The sequence below is a fragment of the Lutra lutra genome, chromosome 11 (genome assembly GCF_902655055.1).
Source record: "Lutra lutra chromosome 11, mLutLut1.2, whole genome shotgun sequence".
Classification (NCBI taxonomy): Eukaryota; Metazoa; Chordata; class Mammalia; order Carnivora; family Mustelidae; genus Lutra; species Lutra lutra.
Window position 1 is genome coordinate 40518881 of NC_062288.1, and position 21433 is coordinate 40540313.

A 21433-nucleotide genomic window follows, 5' to 3' on the forward strand; every position below is an offset into this window, starting at 1 on the left:
CGAAATTCTAAGGAAGGAAAGTGCAGGCTCCAACCTCTTCACATCGAGTAGAAGACTGGTGCACCAACTCTTCTGACTTCTATTTGCTTAGATAACTTTAAAAGTAAATTTGGAAAATTAACTTGAGAGAAACTGGTAACAAAGGGTGACTTTTATCACTTTGGGGGGAGGGGAGGGTGTTTAAATCAGTTAAGATCTACAGGGGCAATTAAACTGTATAGCAGTCTGAAATATATAACATGGGGGAGGGCTTTAAAAAATTACCCATCTAACAATTCCTATATCTACACGAGTAAGAAGGCCATAACTACCAACAGCCAGCATTGCTTGCAAATTACATTCGCTTGAAACTCTGCTTAAAGAGTGTATCTCCCACTGTATTTTGGAATTGTGTGAAGGTATGTATGTACGGGATCTATGTATATATAATTCTTATACTTTATATATGTTTAGACATGGATTCTTTTTAAATGTTTATGTGGTTAGTCACTTTAAGAACATCAAAATAAATTGTACGTTGGCTTACACTATCTCCCAGGTATTCCCAAACACTGATGAACAAAAATCTTTATCTCAGAAATGAACAGCTTCCCATTTAAAGGAAAGAATGGAAAGGGGAACTCGATTTATCCTCATTTGTTTATGCTAGACGTCCCCCCCCCCACAAATTCATTTGAATAGCTTTCAAGCCGGAAAATGGAAATGTGGCTCCTGCCCTCTATTTCAGCGGCAAGCAGCAGCGTCCTGGCAACAGCGCAATTTTCTATCATCAAGGATAAATGGCATCGAACAGAACATTCTGATAAAAAAAAAAAAAGAAAGAAAGAAAGAAAGAAAAAAAGCTTCAGCCCGAGGAGCCCATGATTGCTGGCCTTCCTGTCTGTCATCCCTTTACAAAATCCTCTCCGCAAACCTGAGCGGCATGCTGTCAGAGCTAATAACGTCTTCTCAAGGGGGTGGGGGGGGCATAGTCTTCCCTGCACAATGTTCCCATTTATTAAATCGAGTGCTTATTTTAAAATTGCAAATATCTTTGTTTGGTTCACTGCAAATTAAAACCAAGATGCAGGAAGTTACATGATGCAACAATTATTTGTGTCATATCAAAGAATCAAACTGCTACCTCGCCCTTCTTTGGGCTGAGGTCGGATAAGGGGGAAGGGGAAATCTGGGGGAAGCCAGGGCAAGAGGTTTTTTTGGTGGAAAAATACAAAGCTGTTCGCCCTGCAGGTAAGCTAAGAGTAATTGAAAGCCAGAGGAGCGATGCGGGTTTCTGTCAGGGAGAATGAGCTGACTGCGATTCCGGGAGCGCGTGTGGGCGCGGTCCTCCGCGCGACGCCGCACGCGGGTCTGCCAGAGCTCTGAGCAGAGACACGGGGCTTTCCCGCGGGAGGCTTTGAACGTAATGGTGGCTATTTCTCGCCCACTGAGATCCCTTTCCAGAAAAGGCCATTCTGTTCCAAGGAGATGGATCCCTGGGGTCCCCGTATCCGCATAGGGGGTCTTGGAGAGGTTTAGAGGACTCCCCTGCAGGCGTTCCCCGAGTCACGCGCTTCTCGCAAGAGGTGGGGGCTCGGAATCTCAGAGCAGCAGCCCACAGGCGCGCAGGCCGGCTCGCAGGTGCTGGCCTTGAGCTTCTTAGCCGCCGGGTCTGGTGCCTGGGGGTGTGCGGTCCAGCTTGACTGGGAGGAACGGGGGAGCAGCGATGTTGACACTCTTCCTGTCAGACCAATCGCTAGGGAATTTTTTATCTCGTTGAGAGGGAGAGATGAGGGAAGGGACCTCAAATGAAGAGAGAATCACATCTTAATATCCTTTAAAGTTGGCCTTTGCAAAGAAAAAGAATAATAGAGAGGTATGTAAAGGACCCTAAAATGCCGGGAGACCCTAAGAAGTAAAAGCTATAGTCTGGATATCAGAGATTGGGGCGTGCAGGGTGGGGAGGGGTGGAGGGGTGGATAATCAGCTTGGTTTGTAAGGATCTCTCCCAGCTGAGAACGGTGGGAGGAGGGGAATGATGGGGAAACCTTTGTTTAATGAGGAAACCTAATTATTGCGCATCTGGAAGTCTTGGTCCTAAGTAAGAGAAGAAGGCGGTACTCCCGGCCACCCCCCAACCCCCCATGCAGTGCGCATGCCTCAGCCTTTGGCTTTGCATGATGAGGCTCACACGTGAGCCAACTGTGCAGAGCCTGGGCCCTGCCGTGGCAGCCAATAGAATCCCTATCTCAATTGCGTCTCCGGGTCACATTGACATCTTGGTTCCCCCACAATAGGCCTTTAACACCCACTTTAAAAATAAAAAGGGTATTTTGGTATCGATTCTCGCCTTGGCACGCTAGATTTCTGTGGGAAAAAGACACATTTTAGAAGTACAAATACATTTACTACAAGCAAGGGTTAAAGTATTCAGAATTTAAGAGAAAGAAGACAGGAGAAAGGAGTCTGTTCAAAGAATGGGGCAGGAAGTGAAGAAATCCTGGGACTGCTGCCTTCAGAGTCCTGAGATTTTGCCCAATGTTGAATCTCTCAAACCTTTTCAAGTCACATGAAAATCCCACCTACTTCATTGACCGAAGGAGCCTCAGAAGTAGAGACATTACCATGTACAAGCCTGGCTTGGGAAAACAACCCCAAGCCCAACTCTTTCTCCACTCCCATGACCAGCCCCCACAGTTGCCTGGGAGATGGGAAGCTAGAACACCTACATTCCATCCTTCTCCCTTTCCCAGACACCAAAGTGGTCTATGCACTGAGGTCCATGTGTTAGCTCCCACATCTAGGAAGTGGGGCTAATTATAGAAGGGCAGAAGGAACTAGAAAGGTAAAGAAGTGACATAAATCTCCTGCCTGTATGGGCCTCTTTCACCTCTTTCCAAGCTCTGAGGCTGGAAATGATGAGGTTGATTCTCTGGGGCTGCAGAAGGGGTGGGCCAGCTGGGAAATATTACCTATCTTGCCCCTTCTGCATACCAACACTGCTGCCTGCCCTCTCTGCAGCACCCTCCTGACAGGTACCAACCACCCCGTAGTCTTCCCACCTTATATCCCTGCCAGAATTACTGCCCACAAATGGACCTCCAACACCCCTGAGAGCTCTCCTTTCTGTGACAGGAAAACTGCTTGTTCCTATCACTGAAATAAAACAGGTGGGGATTATTATGTGCAGTTCCTCTCCCCTTTTGTGTAATTCACAAGTCTCCAACATGGGATTAGGCTTCAAATGCACTCGGTCAGATACATACTTTTTAGTGCTCAGCTCAAACAATGGTAAAACCATTCCAGCAGTGCCTCTGTTTGTCTCCTAGGTCTTTCTTTCTCACCCTCCAGGCCTACAATCATCACATAACCTTTTTTTTTTTTTTTTTTTAAGAGGGTGAACCAGAGTCCCACCCCAGCCAACCCTCCCAAATGCAAGGTGCTAGAGTGACTTCAAGGTCTTATTTGTTCACCTAAGATCAATATTATTTGACCAGTAAGTATTAAGTTAGCATACTGTTAAGCATTTAGCTGCCCGCATCCATGTCTATTTTCTGAGGTACTCACTGAAACCAGAAATGCCAGTTGGCAGTCTCTGTAAAGAGCAAAAAAAAAAAAAAAAAAACTTTACCACAATTGTGTGTAGGGGGGGTTGTCTTTGCAAAAATGAAGCTTTCTCCTAAGCTGACCCCATAAAATCAAGAGGTTTCAAGATGGGATAGCCATGTTGTTTAAAGTCCATCTTGAGCATTAGATTTTAGGCTTTTTCTTATAATTGACTTATCTTTGTGCTTTATGGAAAATAAGGGTGCATCTGAAAGGAACTATAGGCCTAAAAAAAAGTGATCAGCCAATCAGTAATTTTCACTGTCCCCAGTTGAAGCAAAATCCTCCTTCCCTGCCTTGGGAGTGGCTGCTATAAAAGGTTTTTCTTTTGAGCATGTTGAGTAAAATTGAACCAACATAAGTCTCAAATTCATGTCCCAGCTTCTTTTTTGAGGGAGGTTTCAGATCAGCCATGAGTCTAACTTTAATGACAACTCACAGTTACCTCTAACAAAAGAAAAGACCAGCAGGCTGGAGGTCAGGAGGGGAACACGGAGTTATAGACCCAAGATAATGACCTGGAACCCTGCCTGGGCCACAGCTTCAGCCTCTGGAGTTGCAGTTTACAGGCACCCTCAACTCTAACCCAGACTATCTTATAGTCACTTTCTCTCCCATCAGTGTGCACCTTAGGGTACCTACCGGCTCCCGCCCTCCCAACAGATACAGTTGGCCGTTAGCCAGTAGGGCTTGCTGGTAAACCAGCTGAACTGGGAGCATGTCCTTCCCATGTGGGGCAGTACCACCCTTAATTAAGTTGGGGCTGGTCAATTTATAGGGAAATGGCAAAGGAAGGTAAGGAGGAAGATTATTGAGACTACAAAAAAAAAAAAAAAAAAAAAAAACAAGTGACACTGTGAATGCTTCAGGAGCCAACACTAACTACCTCTTCCATGAGAACTCTGAGGGAGATGTCCCATAGATCAGCTGGAGCAGGACAAAACCCACCTTTTTTGAATCACCAGAAATGGAGATTTGGCGGGGTTGGACGGGGGAGGATCCTTTTTCTCTAGCAGGTCAGTCAGGGAGCAAGAAGTAGGCTGAGGGCTTGCAACTCTCAATCCCACTGAGACTTCTTGCGGTGCCCGGATTCCAGGTCTTCCCTGCCTACCTCCGGATTAGTGTGCGGGGTCTCCCACCACTCCCACCCTACAACCCCCACCCCCACCATCCCTCAGGAGTTATTCTAAGGACACTAAAAGTGCTCCAGGAAGCTTTCCTCTATCTCCTCAAGACCTGGCAGCCACACCAAGCCGGTCCGCAGGAGAGTGTCTTAGCGTGGGAGGCTTTAGACCAAGCGCGGGACTTTCGAGTCCTGGGGGCCCTTGGGCAGGTATCGAGCAGATCCAGCGCGTGTTGCCCTGGCTGGCGTTTTCAAACAACAGGATTACAGGTTGCATCTTGAATATGAATTAGCCTTCTGCGCTCGTGTGAATTCGCTTTGAAACTCAACTTGTCAAAGTATGGTTTTAATTAAACGTCCTCGGCCCCGAAAGATTACATGTTTTGTAAAATATATCCTAGCATGAAATTTACTTCCACAATCTGAAATTAGATTTCTTGTAAATGTTTTCATAAAAAAGAAATAGGAAGGGGGTGTGTGTGAGAATGGAGAAGTTCATACTCGCTGCGTTCTTTTAAAACGTCCTGCCAAGCCGGCCAGGCGCCCGACAGGTCCCGGGACGGCCTGCCAACCCCGGCCGGGACACCGAGGAGACAGCGCGCCCGGGACGGGCGAGTAACCCGAACCCGCCGGGGCAGGCGCGGCCCGCGCAGTTTTTGCAGTTGGAGACAATTCAGCAGACAGACGAGTTAATCCCGCACTGATTTGTTTCGGATCCCTCTGCAGGACGCCAGATACCCCCCTTCGGCTGCTGCTACAGACACCTGCCTCCCTCCCCACCCCGCGCCGCTATGCGGGTCCTGGGAAAGTCAGTGAAAAGGTTCTGGGTGCAGAGTGGCCTTAGCAGCGTTCAACTGCGTTCAACACTTCATCTCAAAATTTAAAGTTCATCTCTAAGAATTCCTGGCTAATATTTAGAACAACAGCAATGTCGATCGATAGCTACCCTAACAGACTGTCCAAAACTGCTCCAATCCAACCTCAAAGCCTCTCTAGATAGGGAAGGACCCCCGGAGGGTTCTCTATAACCTACCTGGGGGCATCTATCACTGGCGTAACCCTCAGAGAAAAAAGGACCCTGTTTCCCTGCATGGGGGCGGGGAAGGTACCTGCGCACGCTGCGTCTTTCTATTCAATACAGAATTAAGAGCTAGGTCCCTGCGGAATTCTCTTTCCCTAACTGTTCTCCGAGGAACCCGCCAATTCTGGCGGGATTTGCAGGATTCTAGTAAAAGTTGGCTCACATGGGGTGGGGTGTAATGGGGAGGAGGAGGGAGGGAGCCGCATCTCCTTTCTTCTAGATAATTGGGACCCGAGAAACGAGGAGGGGGTGGCGCGGTTGCGAGAGTTATTTACCGCCCTCCACCTGAAATAAGACCAATAACGCGCCTCGCTTTTCGCCCTGTTTACTCCATCCCTATTCAATGATTGGCAAAGCAGGCCCCGAAGGCAAAGGCAATAATTGCTCCGCTCTCTCCTTACTAGGGATGTGTGTAGGCATTTGAAGTGTACTAAAAATAAACGAAGGAGCGAGAAAATGAAAAGGGGACAGAGTGACAATTTGCGGCAATTAAAGCGTCTGTGCATGTTGCCGGAGGAGCAGGGACCCACAGCGGTTTTTGTTTTCTCAGGCCTGATGATGTGACTAACTCGTTAGGGAATTTTTGTCCCAGGTTGTGTGTGTGTGTGTGTGTGTGTGTGTGTACGCGCGCGCAAAGGCAAGTACTTGAGGGAAGGAGGAAACTGGGACCATTTCTGCGCCTCTGAAAACCGGGTTGTTCTCGGAAAAGTGCGGGGTCCAGCTCCCTCAGCCCTTCCCCCTCCACCCTCCCACCTCCCCATCCCCCCACCCGCACTGCAGCAGGTCTGACGTGAGAGCCTTTCGATTAGCACTTTGCCGCCACCTCTTCTAGGAACTTTGGAGCAAGTTTTCAACTCTGAGGTGTCTAACCTTAAAGGGGAAAAGCTTAATAATACAACGTGCATTTCACAACCCCGGAGACGCAAAGGATAAGGGGTGGGAAGGGAGAAAAGGGGGGGCGGGAAGCCATATCAAAGCTTGGGAGACATTTTGACAGCGCGCTTGAAATATTACTCTTAATTTTTGGAAGACTTTCAAGAAGTGAAAGGGGGATGGGGATGAGTGGAAAGAACCACAACTTTCTCCTGTCACTCCAGCATCCAAACAGGGAGGGCTCCAACCTCTGCCACACGCGGGAACCCACAGTGGGAAATTGTTTCAAGATACAGCAGGGCTCTCTTCTTTCCCGGGACCCTACCTGAGCAGCGAACATAGCGAAAGGGTGGGGAGGAGTCCTGGGTGCCAAAAGTCTGCGGAGCCTCAGAGAAATAACTGCAGGCCCTGAGCTCCATCTGGGCCTGGCTCGGGCCTCCCGGAATCCAGTCCAAATTGGTACCCCTTGTTGATCAGCGCCCCCCGCCCCCCTACCTCCCCGCCCCCATCCCACCCCAATCTCGGGCTTCGGAAGGGGGAGGGGGGCGACACGGTGCAGCCCCCGCCAAAGTCCAGCTCGGGCTGGCTTCAATGAAAGCTGGCAAATCCAGCGAGTCTCGCAGAAATTTTCTTCGACCCTAATTCAATTTTAAAGCGGATTTTTACTATTAAAAACGCTCCCGAGCAACACATTGAATTAATCTGACTGTACGGTTTTAATTACAGTGAGGGTTTCTCTACAAATCTGTACAAGACAGTGGCTGGCTCTTGGAGGATCTCTGCCTCCTGAATTCCATTATCGGCCCCCCGTTCCCCGCAGACAGCGGCGCGTGGGAGCCAGCTGCGGACGCGGGCGTTCCTGTCGCCCTCTGTTTCTGCCCGCCCTCCCGGCTCCTGCCCTCCCCCGTCCTTTATTTCACCCCAGCCCCAAAGAGAGCCCTGGACGCCTGCCTGTCTGTTTGGGACTGCTGCACCGAAATCCTGAAACACTACGCTTGCTTTTTAACTCTTGGGCCCAAGACCTTTGAGCCTTCAGAGGCTCCTTCTTAAAAGGGTTCATTTGTCGCGGGAGGGTGACCTCCTTTGTAATTTTTAAAGGGTCTTCCCCCTCGACTTTGCAGCTGTTAGAGGGAGCAGCGGGAAGCGCTAGGTGTTTGAGGGGAAAGCAGGCTAAGGGGTGGGGAGGAGATGGGGAGAAAAGTCTGGCAGAGAACACTAAGGGTGGGCACTAGGGATTTGAGTCTAGCTATCCCCCAGCCCCCACAGCAAAGCAGGCTGCTTGTGTCAGACTTGGGCTTATTAGCTGTGCAACTAATATTGTGGGACAGCGATCTCTAAAGAATCTGATGGAGAAGATGACAAGAATGGTACTCTCCAAATGAAGCAGATTCACACTCATTCTCACTTGTTCACTCTCTTGTATCTCTCTTCAACTCCCTTTTTAGGTTCCCTACTTCTCTATTCTCTCAGTATCCCCTTCCACAAAGCACATGGGAAGAAAAATTGGCACTCAGATATGAACCCAAACATGTATTCAAATGGACCCAACTCTCAGTGAGTATTTAAAGAAGCAAAGGCTTTAAGCTCTGTGGGGCGGGGAGCCTCCCTTGGCAGAGTTAGGGGGGACTCTCTGCACAAAATTACTGAAACCTAAAGAAGAATACTATTTCATTCCCCTGGGTAGGATGGAAAGGGGGCTTTCTTCCTCCTAGAGTTGTGTAAGAATGGATTTGCTCTGAACAAAAGAAAAGAGAAAGGGCACAGGTGAGAGAATGTGTTCAAACAAACAAATAAACAACCCCCTCAGCTTTGCAATACGTTGTCCCCTAAGGAAAGTTTTGCTAAAAATCTAATAAATGACCTTTCCCTTTATTAGGATGTTATGAAATAAAGGGGCTACGAAGTGCCTATAAATAGGCATGAATATGAAAATCACCAGAGCATTTCTATCACAAGGGTAGTTCAGGTACAATTCCCTCTCTCTAATGCTTTGATTTTTTTTCTGTTGTAACAAGAGAAGCATCTAAGAGTTCACATGATAGCAAGAGGATGTTTTCCACCCCGGGTTTTCCTCAAGAGCTGTCCTAAGCCTGGCTCCCCCTTCATGTTGAGGCCTTTGCTGTGACTTTGTGACTTTGCTACTGCTGATGAAGGGATGAAGAAATTAAAACAGAGGAGGCTTCGAGGCATTTAGGAAGAGGCTTGGCCAGCTATATTAACTCCTTATTATCCTAAAAATAGTCTCCCATTTCCTGTTGCTGCTCTTCCCTGCTGCTCCAGGGCTTCATTGATCCTCCAATGGTCAGGAGGTCCTAGTTTCCAAAGACTGGCTTGATTAAAGCTGACTTCTAACACCCTATCCCTTCCCCTTTTGCCCTGCTGCATTTCCCAGCAGGGCAAATATGGGTGGTGGGGGAGGGGAGGGGGGCTCGGCCTTGGTTTATCCAACAGGTTAAAAAGATAAATAACACTACTTATTTTTGTGTTCATCTAAATGTTTAAACATTATTGAGTTCTTTTTTTTTTTCCTCCCCTGTGTATCCGTGTATTAGGGAGTGGGGTCCTATGCTTGATAAAAGAAGAAGAAAGAGAGAGGGATGGGGAGAGAGTGGGAAGGAGGGAAGGAAAGAAGGGAGGGAGAGGGAGAGCGGGAAGACTTCTGTATACAATCCCCAAACTGGGGGTGCTAGAAACATGTTTTCCCTCTTGAATATGTTGTAGGCCCAGCATATTGGCTCCCTCCCTAAGGAAAGCTCTCGATGTGGATTATGAGAGCACAATCTGGGAACGGGGTCAGGGAGAGGCAAAGGTGCTGAATTGGAGGACCTGGTTGGCTTTGCTTTTATAACTTCCCTGGATCCCAGGTTTGAAAAGAACTAGAACAGGAGCCTCTAGGCTAGAACATGCTTAATTAATATTCTTCAAATTGAACAGTCTAGAAAAAGTCTGTGAAGCTCCCAGTGGGCATCACTGACCTTGGTGGACCAGTGCCATCCATGTTGGAGCCTCCGAGCTACCTGTTCTTGGGACTCTGGACTGGAGAGATGAGGGAGATGCTATTTCCAGACTTTAATGAGCTTCTTTCTGGGTGTGGAGTAAACAGGTCCCAGTTTTTAGCTGGATTTTGGGGAGCCTGGCAGGGGAGGGTGTGAATATGGGCATTATGTTTTGTAACTGGAGGAAATAATGCCACACTCTTAGTGCTTTCTTGCACCCTCTGATACTTTTGCCTACCCCTGAACATAACATCACTGACTTGGGCTAAGAAAGGGAAAGAGGCAGCTCTCTTGTTCCACTCCCAAGCTTTCCCAGGTGTGTGTGGTGGGGGAGGGGAAAAGAGTGCCCGGGTTTCCAGGATATCAAGCACCCTTTCCCTACACAAGTACACAAACAGAATTTTACATTGAATGGGGAAAAGACTAGCAGGAATTTTTTTTCCACCAATGTCTCCGCTTGAGAAGGGGGTTCTTAGCATGGCTATGTAAATCAATACCGAGTTATTTCTTTGAATTCAAAGGCTATTTATTGGGGTCTAATTTCCTTAGAATTAACGTGATAACTGAGCCCAACTTAGCAACCAAACCCAACCGGGCCCTGCCCGGGTTGAATGCACCTCCGCAGGGCGCAGAGGCTGCGAACCCTCCGCAGCACCCAACCCATTCCCTGGCCAAAGGGAGCGGGCAAACACCTCTCCAGAGCTAAAAACAGCAGGGAAATTTCCGGCGCAGAGATCCCAGCCCTCCCACAGTGGCCTTGGGCTCTTTGACCCACGCGGTCTTATATTGACAGTCGTTATTTTTCTCTAAATAACACTGACACCTAGAATACAAACCCCCAGACCTCGACACCCTTAAAAGCAAAAAGCAGCTTAGGCCTCAAAGTCCGCCTTCTTTAAAACTTCTTGGTGAATAGGACCCTCACCTATTACAGGATCTAAAAGAGCCTTTGGCCTTCTACTCTTCCAGATTGCCTGCTTTACCTCTATTTTGAATGATAAAGATCTCGCAGGACTCGCCTGCTCACCTCCTCCCACAAGGGCTGGCCAGGAATCCCCAGCCGGAAAGACAAAGAGGTAGAAGCCAGGGCCCGGCGGGCGGTTGGAGCCCCTGAAGCGTGCGCTTCGCTGAGAGGCCCTTAAGAATCCGAGAGTTCTGGTTTCTCCGAAGAGCGGAAGGTGCGCGCTGGACTAGAGCAAACTAAGGGTGACTCGCCTTGGCTCATGACCGCTGCCCACGACACGGGACGAAGGACTCGGCAGCCGAGATGCAGGGTGCCCTGGGGGAGAAACGCGTGAGGGGAGCGGCCCCTGCGGCAGCCAGCCACTGTGCACCGAACTCCTCGAGGGGAGGCTGGTGGCAGAAGCCACACGTGGCAGTCACTAGCTGCGCGCCACCTTGGCACACTGTGAGGGGCCGGACTCGCTCACTGGCCAGCTATTCCCGGGACCGGCCAGAAAACTGGACGCTCAAGCAGTGGGGTATTCTATCCAGTCCGTCGCACTGAGACCTCACCTCAGCCGAGGCGGGAGAGACCCCTCACCCGCTCCGCTCCCCAGCCCGACTGACTGAGCTCAATCTGGTGCTCAGCAGGACCTTTCCCACTGGCGACTACAGCTACTTCGGTGTAGCTGCACACTTGTTCCTCTGGAACACAGTGCCGGGGGTCTATCCTCTAACGGGAGTGGGATGACAGTCCTGCAGCTACATCGCCGACAAGTTCAGCCCTCCAGGCTTCCTTGGGAATTAACAAGGGGAGAAAAAACCCATTGCAAATAGGGGCTGCTGAGCCCTGGATCTGGTGTTCAGTGAGGGGACCTTCTTCGGTCCCGCCACGACCCGACCCGCTCTGGGTGCGGCTAGAGTTGGGGAAGCCAGCAAGGAAAGCGGTGCACCTGCGAGCATAAAGAGAGAAACAGAGACATGCACGGGATTGGGGGGCGGGGGGAGAGAAACGCCTTCACCGTATTAACAGCAAGCTGCAGGGTATAAAGCAATAAAACTGCCACATCTACCTGCTAGCTTTGAGGACATTACAAACAAGCTCGGCGCGAAGCCCGGGTGCACCGAGAGCCCGCCGGGGAACGGGGAGGGGGGGCTTTTCTTTTTCTGACCTTCCCCCTGCCCCCCCATACACATACCCTACACACATCTCCCCCTTACCCAGCCCACCTTTCATTTTCCTTGAAGCTTTTTTTGTTGTTGTTTTAATTCACTGACGATTTGTAAACGCGTGGATCGGGTTACTGGTTCGCGTGTTAAAGTGCACCTCTTGTTAAAAGAAGGGGAACAAGGCACGCCACTTAAAAATGAATTCAGAGTTACTGAACCGGCTCCCGAGGCTCAAGAAGTTAAGCGCGGCGGGCTGGGAAGGGAGGGCAGAGGAGAGTAAACGCTGCTGCCCTGAGAACCTTGGAGAAAACCCACGGGCAGCGAGCTTCAGGTTATGTGATAAAATGGAGGGAGGGAGGAAGGAAAGAAAAAGAAAAAGGCAAACTAGCATGGCGACGCCTGGAGACCCCGGGCTGGGAGCTGAGTAAATCAATTAGCATAAGCCGCTGCTGCAGAGCTACGCACAGTATGTAAATAGGGTCCAAGCTGCTTCTTCTGCAGCCACCTTTCCTGGAGTTACGGGGCGAGCGGAATCAATAAATTGCCAATTTCTCGGGTTCTTTAGGTCGCATAACTTACGGAGTCCAAGCGTATAGGGTGCATACAAGCCCCAGTAGTTTTCCCAAAGAAAGACCCAGACTCGTCCCTCGAACCTCTAGACACGTTGACCTGGAGATGTTAGATTGTACCTTTCTCCTTGTGGTCAAAGGCTCGCGGCTTCGCTCTAGTCGCGGACTGAACGCTGGCGCGGAGCCTATGGGGGTCTGTATGTCGTGCCCACCCAGTCCCGACCCACTGACAGTGCAGACTTCCTGCGCCTCCCCGCAGTCCCAGGACCAGAATCCTGGCGCGGCCCCGGCCTGCCCTCTTCAGCTCCTGGTCCCGGGTTCGGCTCTCCTACCTGGTGGCCCGGCCTGAGTGGCGCTCCAGGACTCCAATGTCTCCGCTCCGCTGCCTGGAGCTGAGTGGGTCTGGAGACTAGAGGGAGAAAGGCTAGATCCGCAGTCCTGGGCTGCTCTGAACTTAATGTCTTTTCCCAGTCCATCTTTGAAAGAGAAGTGGTTCTACCACCTGGATGTGCGGATATAAATCCCCTTGCAAATAATAAATGGATTAATAATAACAAGGTATGAAGTTCTTTTTATAGAAAAAAAGGAGAGAATTGAAACTAAATGCGGCAGTTAGACAACCATTTTGATAAGAGGATAATTGAGGCGACACTGGTGTATAATTAGAGGATAATTTATGCTATATCCACTTTTATTCCACCTCCCAAAATAAACCCAGTCCATAATCATTACAGGCAAATTGTTCTGAATTTTATAGCAGCAATTTGAACAAAGTACTGCAGTTAATCATGGGAGATTTTTGTGTATTCCTGATTAGAACTCTAATTGCCTCCTTCCAGAAAGTAAAAATAACTGTAAAACGACTCTATTTTTATCATTAACAATGTTGACAATAAAATAAAATCAATTGGAATTGTAATCGAGAGACAAATTTAGGAAGAAGGCACTTTTACTTGGGTAGTTTATATTGTAATCAAGATTTGCCAAACCACTAACCGCATGTATCATTTGCATATATTTGAAAGCATTACAGTAGCTTCTGTTTTCAATAGGAAAAAATGCATTACTGTCAGTCGTCCAACGATTCGCTTTCAGAACAGGCTGCTGCGTTCTGGGGGAAAAAATATTCTCCCCCTTTCTTGTCCAATATATAGGAACTACGGCCTGAAACGGCAGGAACCTCGCCAAAACAGGGTCTGATTTTTCTTTTTCTTTACCACCCCCCAACCAAAGAATGGGGCCCAGGTGTGGGGGTCTTCTTCCCTCTGTGGTTTCAATAAAGTACGTCTAGAGAAATACACGGTGACAGGGCGCTCCCGCGGGACTACAGTGGGACTGAGGGAGGGGGGCTGTGCAGAGGAGGTCAAGGGAGGGGGCCTCGCTTTAAATGCAGAGGGCACTGCTTCTGAAAACAGGCAGCCTGCTGGGGTGCGAGGGGACTGAGAGAGAGCGGCCTCCGGCCCGGCTGTTTCAGGGCTGCGGTACTGGGAACTGAGGCTCCGGGTTTGGGGGCGCGAGCTGCGGCGGGAGGTGTCGGCGGCCCGCCGGGCGGAGGCACCTCCCTCCCCGGCAGCTCTGCGCGCCGAGCCGCGCGGCCCCCGGCTGCAGCTCCAAGCTGGGATTGGAGTTGCCGAAGGTAGGCGAAGAACTCGGCGAGCGGCGCACACACCAGTAGAAGCCGTGCGCCTGTGACGTCAGGGGGCGACTGACCAATGGGGAGGCGCTGCCCTTTGGAGACAAACCATTCGACTCGTGGCGTCTGCATCAAGTCTGAAAGCAGACGCGCAACTTTCGCAGAATCCACCTTAAAATCTCTGCCTTAAACTGCACCAGCCCCCAAAAAATCCAAGGGGGGAAAGAAGGGGGGGAGAGCAGATTCCCCCCTCCCCCCTCTCCTCTCCCATCCCTCCCCCTTCCTCCTCCCTTTGAGTTAACAAGGCCCTGCTCACTATATCTCTTTATATTAAAAAATATATATATTAGAGAAGAGCGAGGGAGAGGGAGAACCACCTCCACCCCCTCTTTTTAATTTTTTTTTATTTTTTATTTTTTTTGCAAGAATCCCAAGAGCTAAGGTGGCTGCAGAGGGGAGAGCGGCGCGAGCCAAGTGGGGGGAGGGTGGAGGAAACCCGGGAGAAGGCTTTCTCCAGCCCCCAAAGTTTTGATGATGACCATGACTACGATGGCTGACGGCTTGGAAGGCCAGGACTCGTCCAAATCCGCCTTCATGGAGTTCGGGCAGCAACAGCAGCAGCAACAGCAGCAGCAGCAGCAGCAGCAGCAGCAACAGCAGCCGCCGCCGCCGCCGCCGCCACAGCCGCACTCGCAGCAGAGCTCCCCGGCCATGGCAGGCGCGCATTACCCTCTGCACTGCCTGCACTCGGCGGCGGCGGCGGCGGCGGCGGCCGGCTCGCACCACCACCACCACCAGCACCACCACCACGGTTCGCCCTACGCGTCGGGCGGCGGCAACTCCTACAACCACCGCTCGCTCGCCGCCTACCCCTACATGAGCCACTCGCAGCACAGCCCTTACCTCCAGTCCTACCACAACAGCAGCGCGGCCGCCCAGACGCGAGGGGACGACACAGGTGAGAGGCCGCCGGGGCAGTTCGCTTCTCCCGCCTCCCGGCTGCCCCCCACCCCGCCCGCCCCGCTCACTTCCTCAACGCCCGGGCCTCCGCCGGCCCCCTCCCCCAGGCGGCCCGGCGCGCCCCCGGCCAGGCCTCGTGCGCGCCCGCTCGCCTGGCGCCTGCCTGCCGGCCTCCGCCCAGCCGGGCCCCTGCTCGCTGCCGCGGACCCTCCGCTTCCTCGCCGCGCCGTCCGCCTTGCTCCCTGGTCTCCCGCGCGTGGCTCGAGCCGCGCGCCTCCGACTCCGCGCTGGCTTCGCTCTACGAGTTGGTCCGCGCGGCGCGCTCCAGCTCGCTGGGTCTGTGCGCCCTTTGCCTCCCTCCTCCCCTCCCGGCTGTGACCGGTGTTTGGCAGGACTAGGGACATTTCTGGGCCGGAACTGAGGAGCGTGTTTTGCTCCCGAATGCAATTTGGGCAGCCAGTGGCCTACTTTGCGGGTGGCGCCCGGTGCGCTTCGGTGACCCGAAGGGAAGCTGACGTTGCCTCTAGCTCTGGTTAAGCTGGCGACAACTGGGCTCTTTGCTGCGGGCTTTTAGATGTCCCCCACTCCTCCCCCCACCAACGCCTGCTCAGGCCCCCCTCCCTCTGGGTTTTCGATACAATGCTGGCTGCGCCTTTGTTCCGAGAGGCGAAGCAGAGGGCCTCGGGCGGACGGTTCTCAGCCCCCGAGGGGTTCAAAGTTGCCAGGCGTTGCTCAGCCGGTTCCGGAGCTGGTCTGAGCGGCCGGTTGCGTTTTGTTTGGTGTTTCGGTCCCTCTCAGCAGCATCGTTTCGAACACGCCGAGGGTCTTGATGCACCGGGCTTGGAGCTAGTGACATAAAGTCAACTGGCCGCATAAACATCAGGGTGGTTCCAGTAATGCCAGGCCGGGTGGGGGGGCAGTTCCGCGGTGAGAGCAGCCGCCCTGCGGCGTCGCACGCCACCGAGAACGGCCGGCGCCGCCTCTGCTGCGGCAGAGCGAGGCTCTTCACCCCAGGGTCGAGGGCGCTCCCGCGGTCCAGTCCCCGCACTTTATTAGGGCCGGAGTTAGGGTCGGGAAGAAGCTTTCGCACCCTCAGGAAGCACCCGGGCACTGTGAACCCCGAGAGGTTAGGGTGGCGTGGGGACGCTTTGAAGAAATCCTTTCTGGGCTTTGGGGAGACCCGGCATAGGCCAGGCCAAGCTCAGGGAGGCTGCAGCCGTGGCCTCACGGGTGACCGCTCCTCTGTATTTTTTGCTTGCAGATCAACAAAAAACCACAGTGATTGAAAACGGGGAAATCCGGTTCAATGGAAAAGGGAAAAAGATTCGGAAGCCTCGGACCATTTATTCCAGCCTGCAGCTCCAGGCTTTAAACCATCGCTTTCAGCAAACTCAGTACCTGGCCCTGCCTGAGAGAGCTGAACTGGCAGCTTCCTTAGGACTGACACAAACACAGGTAATTCCCGAGAAGCCCAGGTGTCCCTGAAATGCTGACCCTGCTTACAGATCGGTCAGGGAGCGCATCAGGAGGAATTCCGGGCCTAGTCAACTAAGGATGGAAGGAGCTTAATAACAAATGCCTTTGCTCCATTACACACTTTCCGGGACAACACAGTTTTCAATAAATGACCTGGTATTCAATGCTGGATTGGATTTGCACATCCTCCCAACTCTCGGCGACCCCACCCCAGCCTAGTGTCCTTTGGTGACCAAACCAAATTAATCGAGGCCTATTCCAGAGCAGAACAACAAGAAAGAGAACAAACATGTAGGAGGAAAAGATGTTCAGGCCAGGAGGCAGAATAAGACCTATGTTTCTTAAGGATCCATTTGTGGGTCCTGGGACTTAATAAGGATTTCAACTCATGGACATAGAATGATGAAATGAAACTGGGGGGGGGGGGCGGCGGGAACCAGATGGGTATAGGCTCCAAGAAGACTTAGTAAAAGGACCAAGGCACAAACTATCCGTCATAGGATAGGCGAGGTGGGTTTTTCTGAAGATTGCCCTGAGCTCAGTGTTTTAAATCACCCTGGGTGACTGGCTGCTGCAGGCTGGGGTACCTCCCTGGAGCACAGGACTTGGGAGCAATGGCAGAGTTGGAGATCAAAGAGGAATGCTCACCAAATTACAGCAGGTGAAGCCTCACCTAAGTACAGTTGCTGAAGTTCTCCTGTCCTACTAATTTGAAAGACATATGGGGCATTTTAGACTTCACAGGAAGGGGCTTAAGTAGGTATATTAGGACCCTGGTCATAAAGCCAGGCTGCAATCACCTGTGGTTTTTGTCCTTGTCAATTAACTTAGCTGAATGGGTTGGTAGGCCTCATGTGAGGTGGGCAATTTTGATCTTCAGCATGGGGACTCAGGGGTTTATGGGACTCTTGCTGGTAAGTGATTGTGTGTGGTGTCTTAGAACTGATGCCCCTTAAGCTTTTCTTTTCAATTCAGCTGCTTTCTCTTGCCATATTGCCACTGGAAATATTTGGGGTTTGATGTGGACGGATTGCTGCTACTCAGTAACTTGTATTCTTCTTGGAAAAGCCGATTCCTATGGCTAAGGAATTTTAAAGGTCAAAGAAGCAGCCCCAGAGAATTTCCTTCTTCAAATAAAGTAGATCTGGAGTGTTAACTTAGATATGCTACCATCCCAGAATCCTGATTCACATTTAATTTTCAGGGGGCCTTTGACTTTTAGCGACTGCACTGACAATCATGTCATGATTATTGACCACAATCTGACTGAGCAACATACAAAGTAGGGAACTAGGGAGGTACCATCCCTATTCCCTCCAGGATTATGAGGATACATTTACTTCAAGAGACAGATGCTCCATGCATGTCATGTGCAATGTATGCAGGCTATATTCGAGGTATTTGGTTATAAATATACAGGCATTTCTTTGTTCAGTCATTTGCTCACTGTCCATGCATGGAGATGCCAGGTTTGGGGGTTAGTAAATTCAAAAACAGACTACCAGAGGAAGTGTGTTCAACTGGCTTTCATCTGAAAACTTCTCCATTTAAAAAGCCTCCTTTAGACTTTAAACCTGACCATCTTCTTCACCTTCGTTCTTATTTATGCTGCTGTTTTAAACCTGGGCTTGCATCCAGCTGAAGAAAGAGTTACAATGACTTCAGGTATCCAGACAAGATACCTGGTAAATTGGGGCGGGATGGGGGAGAGACGGCTAGAAAGAGGTGGAGGAAGGCGGGGACTTGGCATTTGCGGTTTTGTTTGTTTTGTTTTTTGGATATTGCTTCCAAAGCCTCGAATGGAGGCACCGGTTTGATGTTTTTCCATGCCTAATGATCACTACCGAATTTCGTTCCAGGTGAAGATATGGTTTCAGAACAAACGCTCCAAGTTTAAGAAACTGCTGAAGCAGGGCAGTAACCCGCATGAGAGCGACCCTCTCCCTGGCTCAGCGGCCCTGTCACCGCGCTCGCCGGCGCTGCCTCCGGTGTGGGACGTTTCTGCCTCAGCCAAGGGCGTCAGTATGCCCGCCAACAGCTACATGCCCGGCTACTCGCACTGGTACTCCTCTCCACACCAGGACACGATGCAGAGACCACAGATGATGTGAGTTGTCGGAGGGAAATTGATACCCTAGGGAAACGTCTGAACAAGGCAAGGAGGATCCAGGACCTGCTTGCATCTGCCAAACCCAGCCAAAGGAGCAGGCTCGGGAGAACTCTTCTGTGTAGCAAGACAGTCTGGGCGCTTGCTCGCTCTCTTGCTCTCTCTCTCTCTCTGTTTCTCTTCTCTCCTTTCTTTTCTTTTTTTTTTTTTCCTTTCCTTTCCTCATCTGCTTTTTCCTTTGAGCAGCCTCAGTAACTGATCTTGCATTTTAGGGAGAGAGAGAGGGAGAGACTGGTTTCTATGCCAGTGCTCCTGAAATCCCTCACTGCAAGGACATTTTCCCTTACCCTTTGGGATCCAGGCTCTGAGCCTCCTCTTCTCTTTGGGAGTATCCATCAAAACGACTTTTTTTTTTACAGACATTTCCCCCACCAGAAGAATCTGCGCAAACATGGCAGCGTTTTTACTTGTTTAATGAGCTTAAGACATTACATGATGAAAAAGAAGCATTTCAGGCTCCTGCATTTTTATTTACCAATCCCAGACTGACAAAAAAAAAAAAAAAGAAGAAGAAGAAGAAGAAGGAAGGAAGGAAGGAAGAAAAAGAAGAAAAAAACAAGAAAAAGAAAAGAGAAAGCAAGCAAAAGAAAAAACCCTCACATAACAGCACTTCTCTAAAGAAAAAGGAAAAATCAGCTGTAAGATTAGAACATTGCCACAAAGGAAACGCTGCATGTTTTATCAAAATGCAATGAGCAAGAATGATGATGTTGAAAAACAACAAGAGCAACAACAAAACAGAACCACTCTTTCCCCACCCCACCCCCGAACCCTGAACTGGAATCAGGAAAGACAGAAGAAACAACCAAAATCACCATTCTATTGCTTTGATACCTTTACTAGGTGAATTGGTGGCATTCACTAAGCTAATAGGGACGTTTATATTGAGAAACATTTCTGTATATATTGTTGAATTTTAGTTGTACATATACTTTGTATGGTTTTGTCTTCTTTCATATATGGAGTAAAAGCCACAAAACGCTGGGAGTGTCCTGTATATTTCTCTCTGTGTGTCTCTATCTCACCACCCCATCCTCCTACCCTTCCCGTATATTTTCTATCACTCTTAAAAGAATTCCTATTTCCTAATAAGGGAAGCCCTATACATAAACATCAAGTGCCTGCAAAGATGTCAGTTTGCAGCACTAGCCTTTGCCTTAAGTACTTTAACATTAAACGTGGATGTTTTCTCAGCTTCCTCTATATATTATATTTTTATTGTAATTTTTCTACACATTTATTTAAAAACAACAACAACACAACATTGGAATGATCTCTCCCAGGTTAACTTCTAGACATCCAGTAGTTCCCAGTACAGAAACCGAATGCTCTCCTTTTCCTTTCCATGGCCAAAATAATATAGCTGTACTTGTCTTTGTTTGGAAGCAGTTTTTTTTTTTTTAAAAAACAAGAGCAAAGAATACAGAAAAAAAAAAAAAGTAAACGCACAATTATAAGTACTTAATGTTTACACCCTTTGCAAGCTAGCTAGGTAGGAAAATGCATGATCCTGGATGAAATACATCCTTCCGATCTTGTGGAAAGCACAGAAATAATGAAAATGAAAAGCCCTTTCGTCATACAAGCAGGAAGCCCCATACTGCGAGAATTAATGGCTACAGACCTGGGCATCCTTCAAATTATGAACCTTGAAACCACTGAGCCATTTATCAGAAGTCAATAGAGATACTCAGAGTGCTCCATATAATGACAGCGACATACAGTCGTGCAAAAGGACAGTCACTATAATTACACACAAAGCAAAGACTACTTACCAATATACCCGTTCCTTTTTTTGTTGAGCAACTTCCACGCTCAGTCAGTCTCAGAATGGTTTAAAACCGATCAGTCTTGTCATTTTCTAGCATTCGCATTGTTACATTAGGAAAAATGTTTTCTTTTCTTTTTTCCCCCTTCCTACTGTGAAACTTTGGGTTCGTAGCTCCCCAGGATCAATTCTGAACAAAGCCTCCAGCTGCAGTGCCATCCAATTTGAAGCAGACATTGGGGACAATTTAAGGTTTTTATCCACAAGAAGGTTTTTTTCCATTCTCTTAAATGCAGCCATAATTAGAGTAATTTTTCATGTAGCCCGCTGATTACAGCGTTTTTACCGTCAAAGATAATTACCTGTAATTTTCTTCCACTTTAATACTAAAAAGCCATCTTTATTTAGATTCAGGAACAGGAAAGGCGAAACAAAAGAGGGAAATTATTCTGTTATTCATACACAAATTGCAGAGACGTAGGACCTAAAATTGAAAATTAACCAAAATTATAATGCTGAAAAGAATGGAAGAGGCTGCAGAAGTACAGCTGGTAGTGGGGCTTTGCTGAATTATTCAAATTACGTTAGAGAAAAAGCTACCATACATCGAAACCAACACTAATTTTTCTTAAAAAAAAAAAAAAAAAAAAAAACTACCAGACGTATGCCAAACCACTGTGAGTGCATGGAATTCTGAAACCCAGCAAATGCATTTTTAACACATTGGAGGTGCTGTCATGATACGCCTGCAACGGTCTATCTCTCAACTTGAGTTTAATTAAACAAGAAATTCTGCGAAGGGGTCCTCCCAAGAACTATCCTTGGGATTGTGCTTCCTCCGGGTCCTCTGAACCTAAAGGGTTAATATTTTCGCTCTTTAGAAAGTATTGACCCCATAGTAAACTGATGAGAGAGAGAAAGATTGAGAGAGGACAGAGACCAGACCGGTAGGAGGGGCGTGGGTAAAAGGCATCGCCCAGTTGCGGTGCCTACAACGCCTCCCCACGTTCGAATTTCCCCGGAGTTGGCGTTCTAGAGCCTCGTTCTTCCAGGTAAAAAAAGAACGAGAGAACAATGGCTGCGGGGGTGA

At 49.4% G+C, this 21433-nt stretch overlaps 1 protein-coding gene and 1 long non-coding RNA gene across 4 annotated transcripts in view; one reads left to right on the forward strand and one right to left on the reverse strand.

Annotated features, from left to right (window-relative positions):
• Positions 1–20515, reverse strand: part of LOC125080355 (uncharacterized) — a 41869-nt gene extending 21354 nt beyond the window's left edge. Inside the window, exon 1 of one of the 2 annotated variants that reach the window (XR_007121341.1) lies at positions 20351–20515. This is a non-coding gene — a long non-coding RNA (uncharacterized LOC125080355). Of the gene's footprint in view, positions 1–12671; positions 12794–20350 lie in introns of those variants that run through there. The other variant, XR_007121340.1, reaches the window with a different exon arrangement.
• On the forward strand, positions 14339–19462 carry DLX6 (distal-less homeobox 6). Of its 2 annotated transcripts, XM_047694084.1 has the most exons (4): positions 14339–14930; positions 16194–16387; positions 18268–18515; positions 18935–19462. In XM_047694084.1, the coding sequence occupies exons 1-4, from the start codon at positions 14504–14506 to the stop codon at positions 19062–19064; spliced, it is 999 nt and encodes a 332-aa protein (XP_047550040.1). In that variant the 5' UTR covers positions 14339–14503; the 3' UTR covers positions 19065–19462. The 2 variants fall into 2 exon arrangements, with proteins under 2 accessions (XP_047550040.1, XP_047550041.1); XM_047694085.1 differs by lacking the exon at positions 18935–19462 and having other exon boundaries at positions 18268–18623.
• Positions 20516–21433: the final 918 nt, after the last annotated feature.

What these genes read in the sequence shown, in the direction of transcription:
- DLX6 (XM_047694084.1), top strand. Translation starts at nt 14,504, where the DNA reads ATGATGACCATGACTACGATGGCTGACGGCTTGGAAGGCCAGGACTCG. An exon ending in GACGCGAGGGGACGACACAG is followed by an intron (nt 14,931 to 16,193) that starts GTGAGAGGCCGC and finishes TTTTGCTTGCAG; the next exon opens with ATCAACAAAAAACCACAGTG. An exon ending in TAGGACTGACACAAACACAG is followed by an intron (nt 16,388 to 18,267) that starts GTAATTCCCGAG and finishes ATTTCGTTCCAG; the next exon opens with GTGAAGATATGGTTTCAGAA.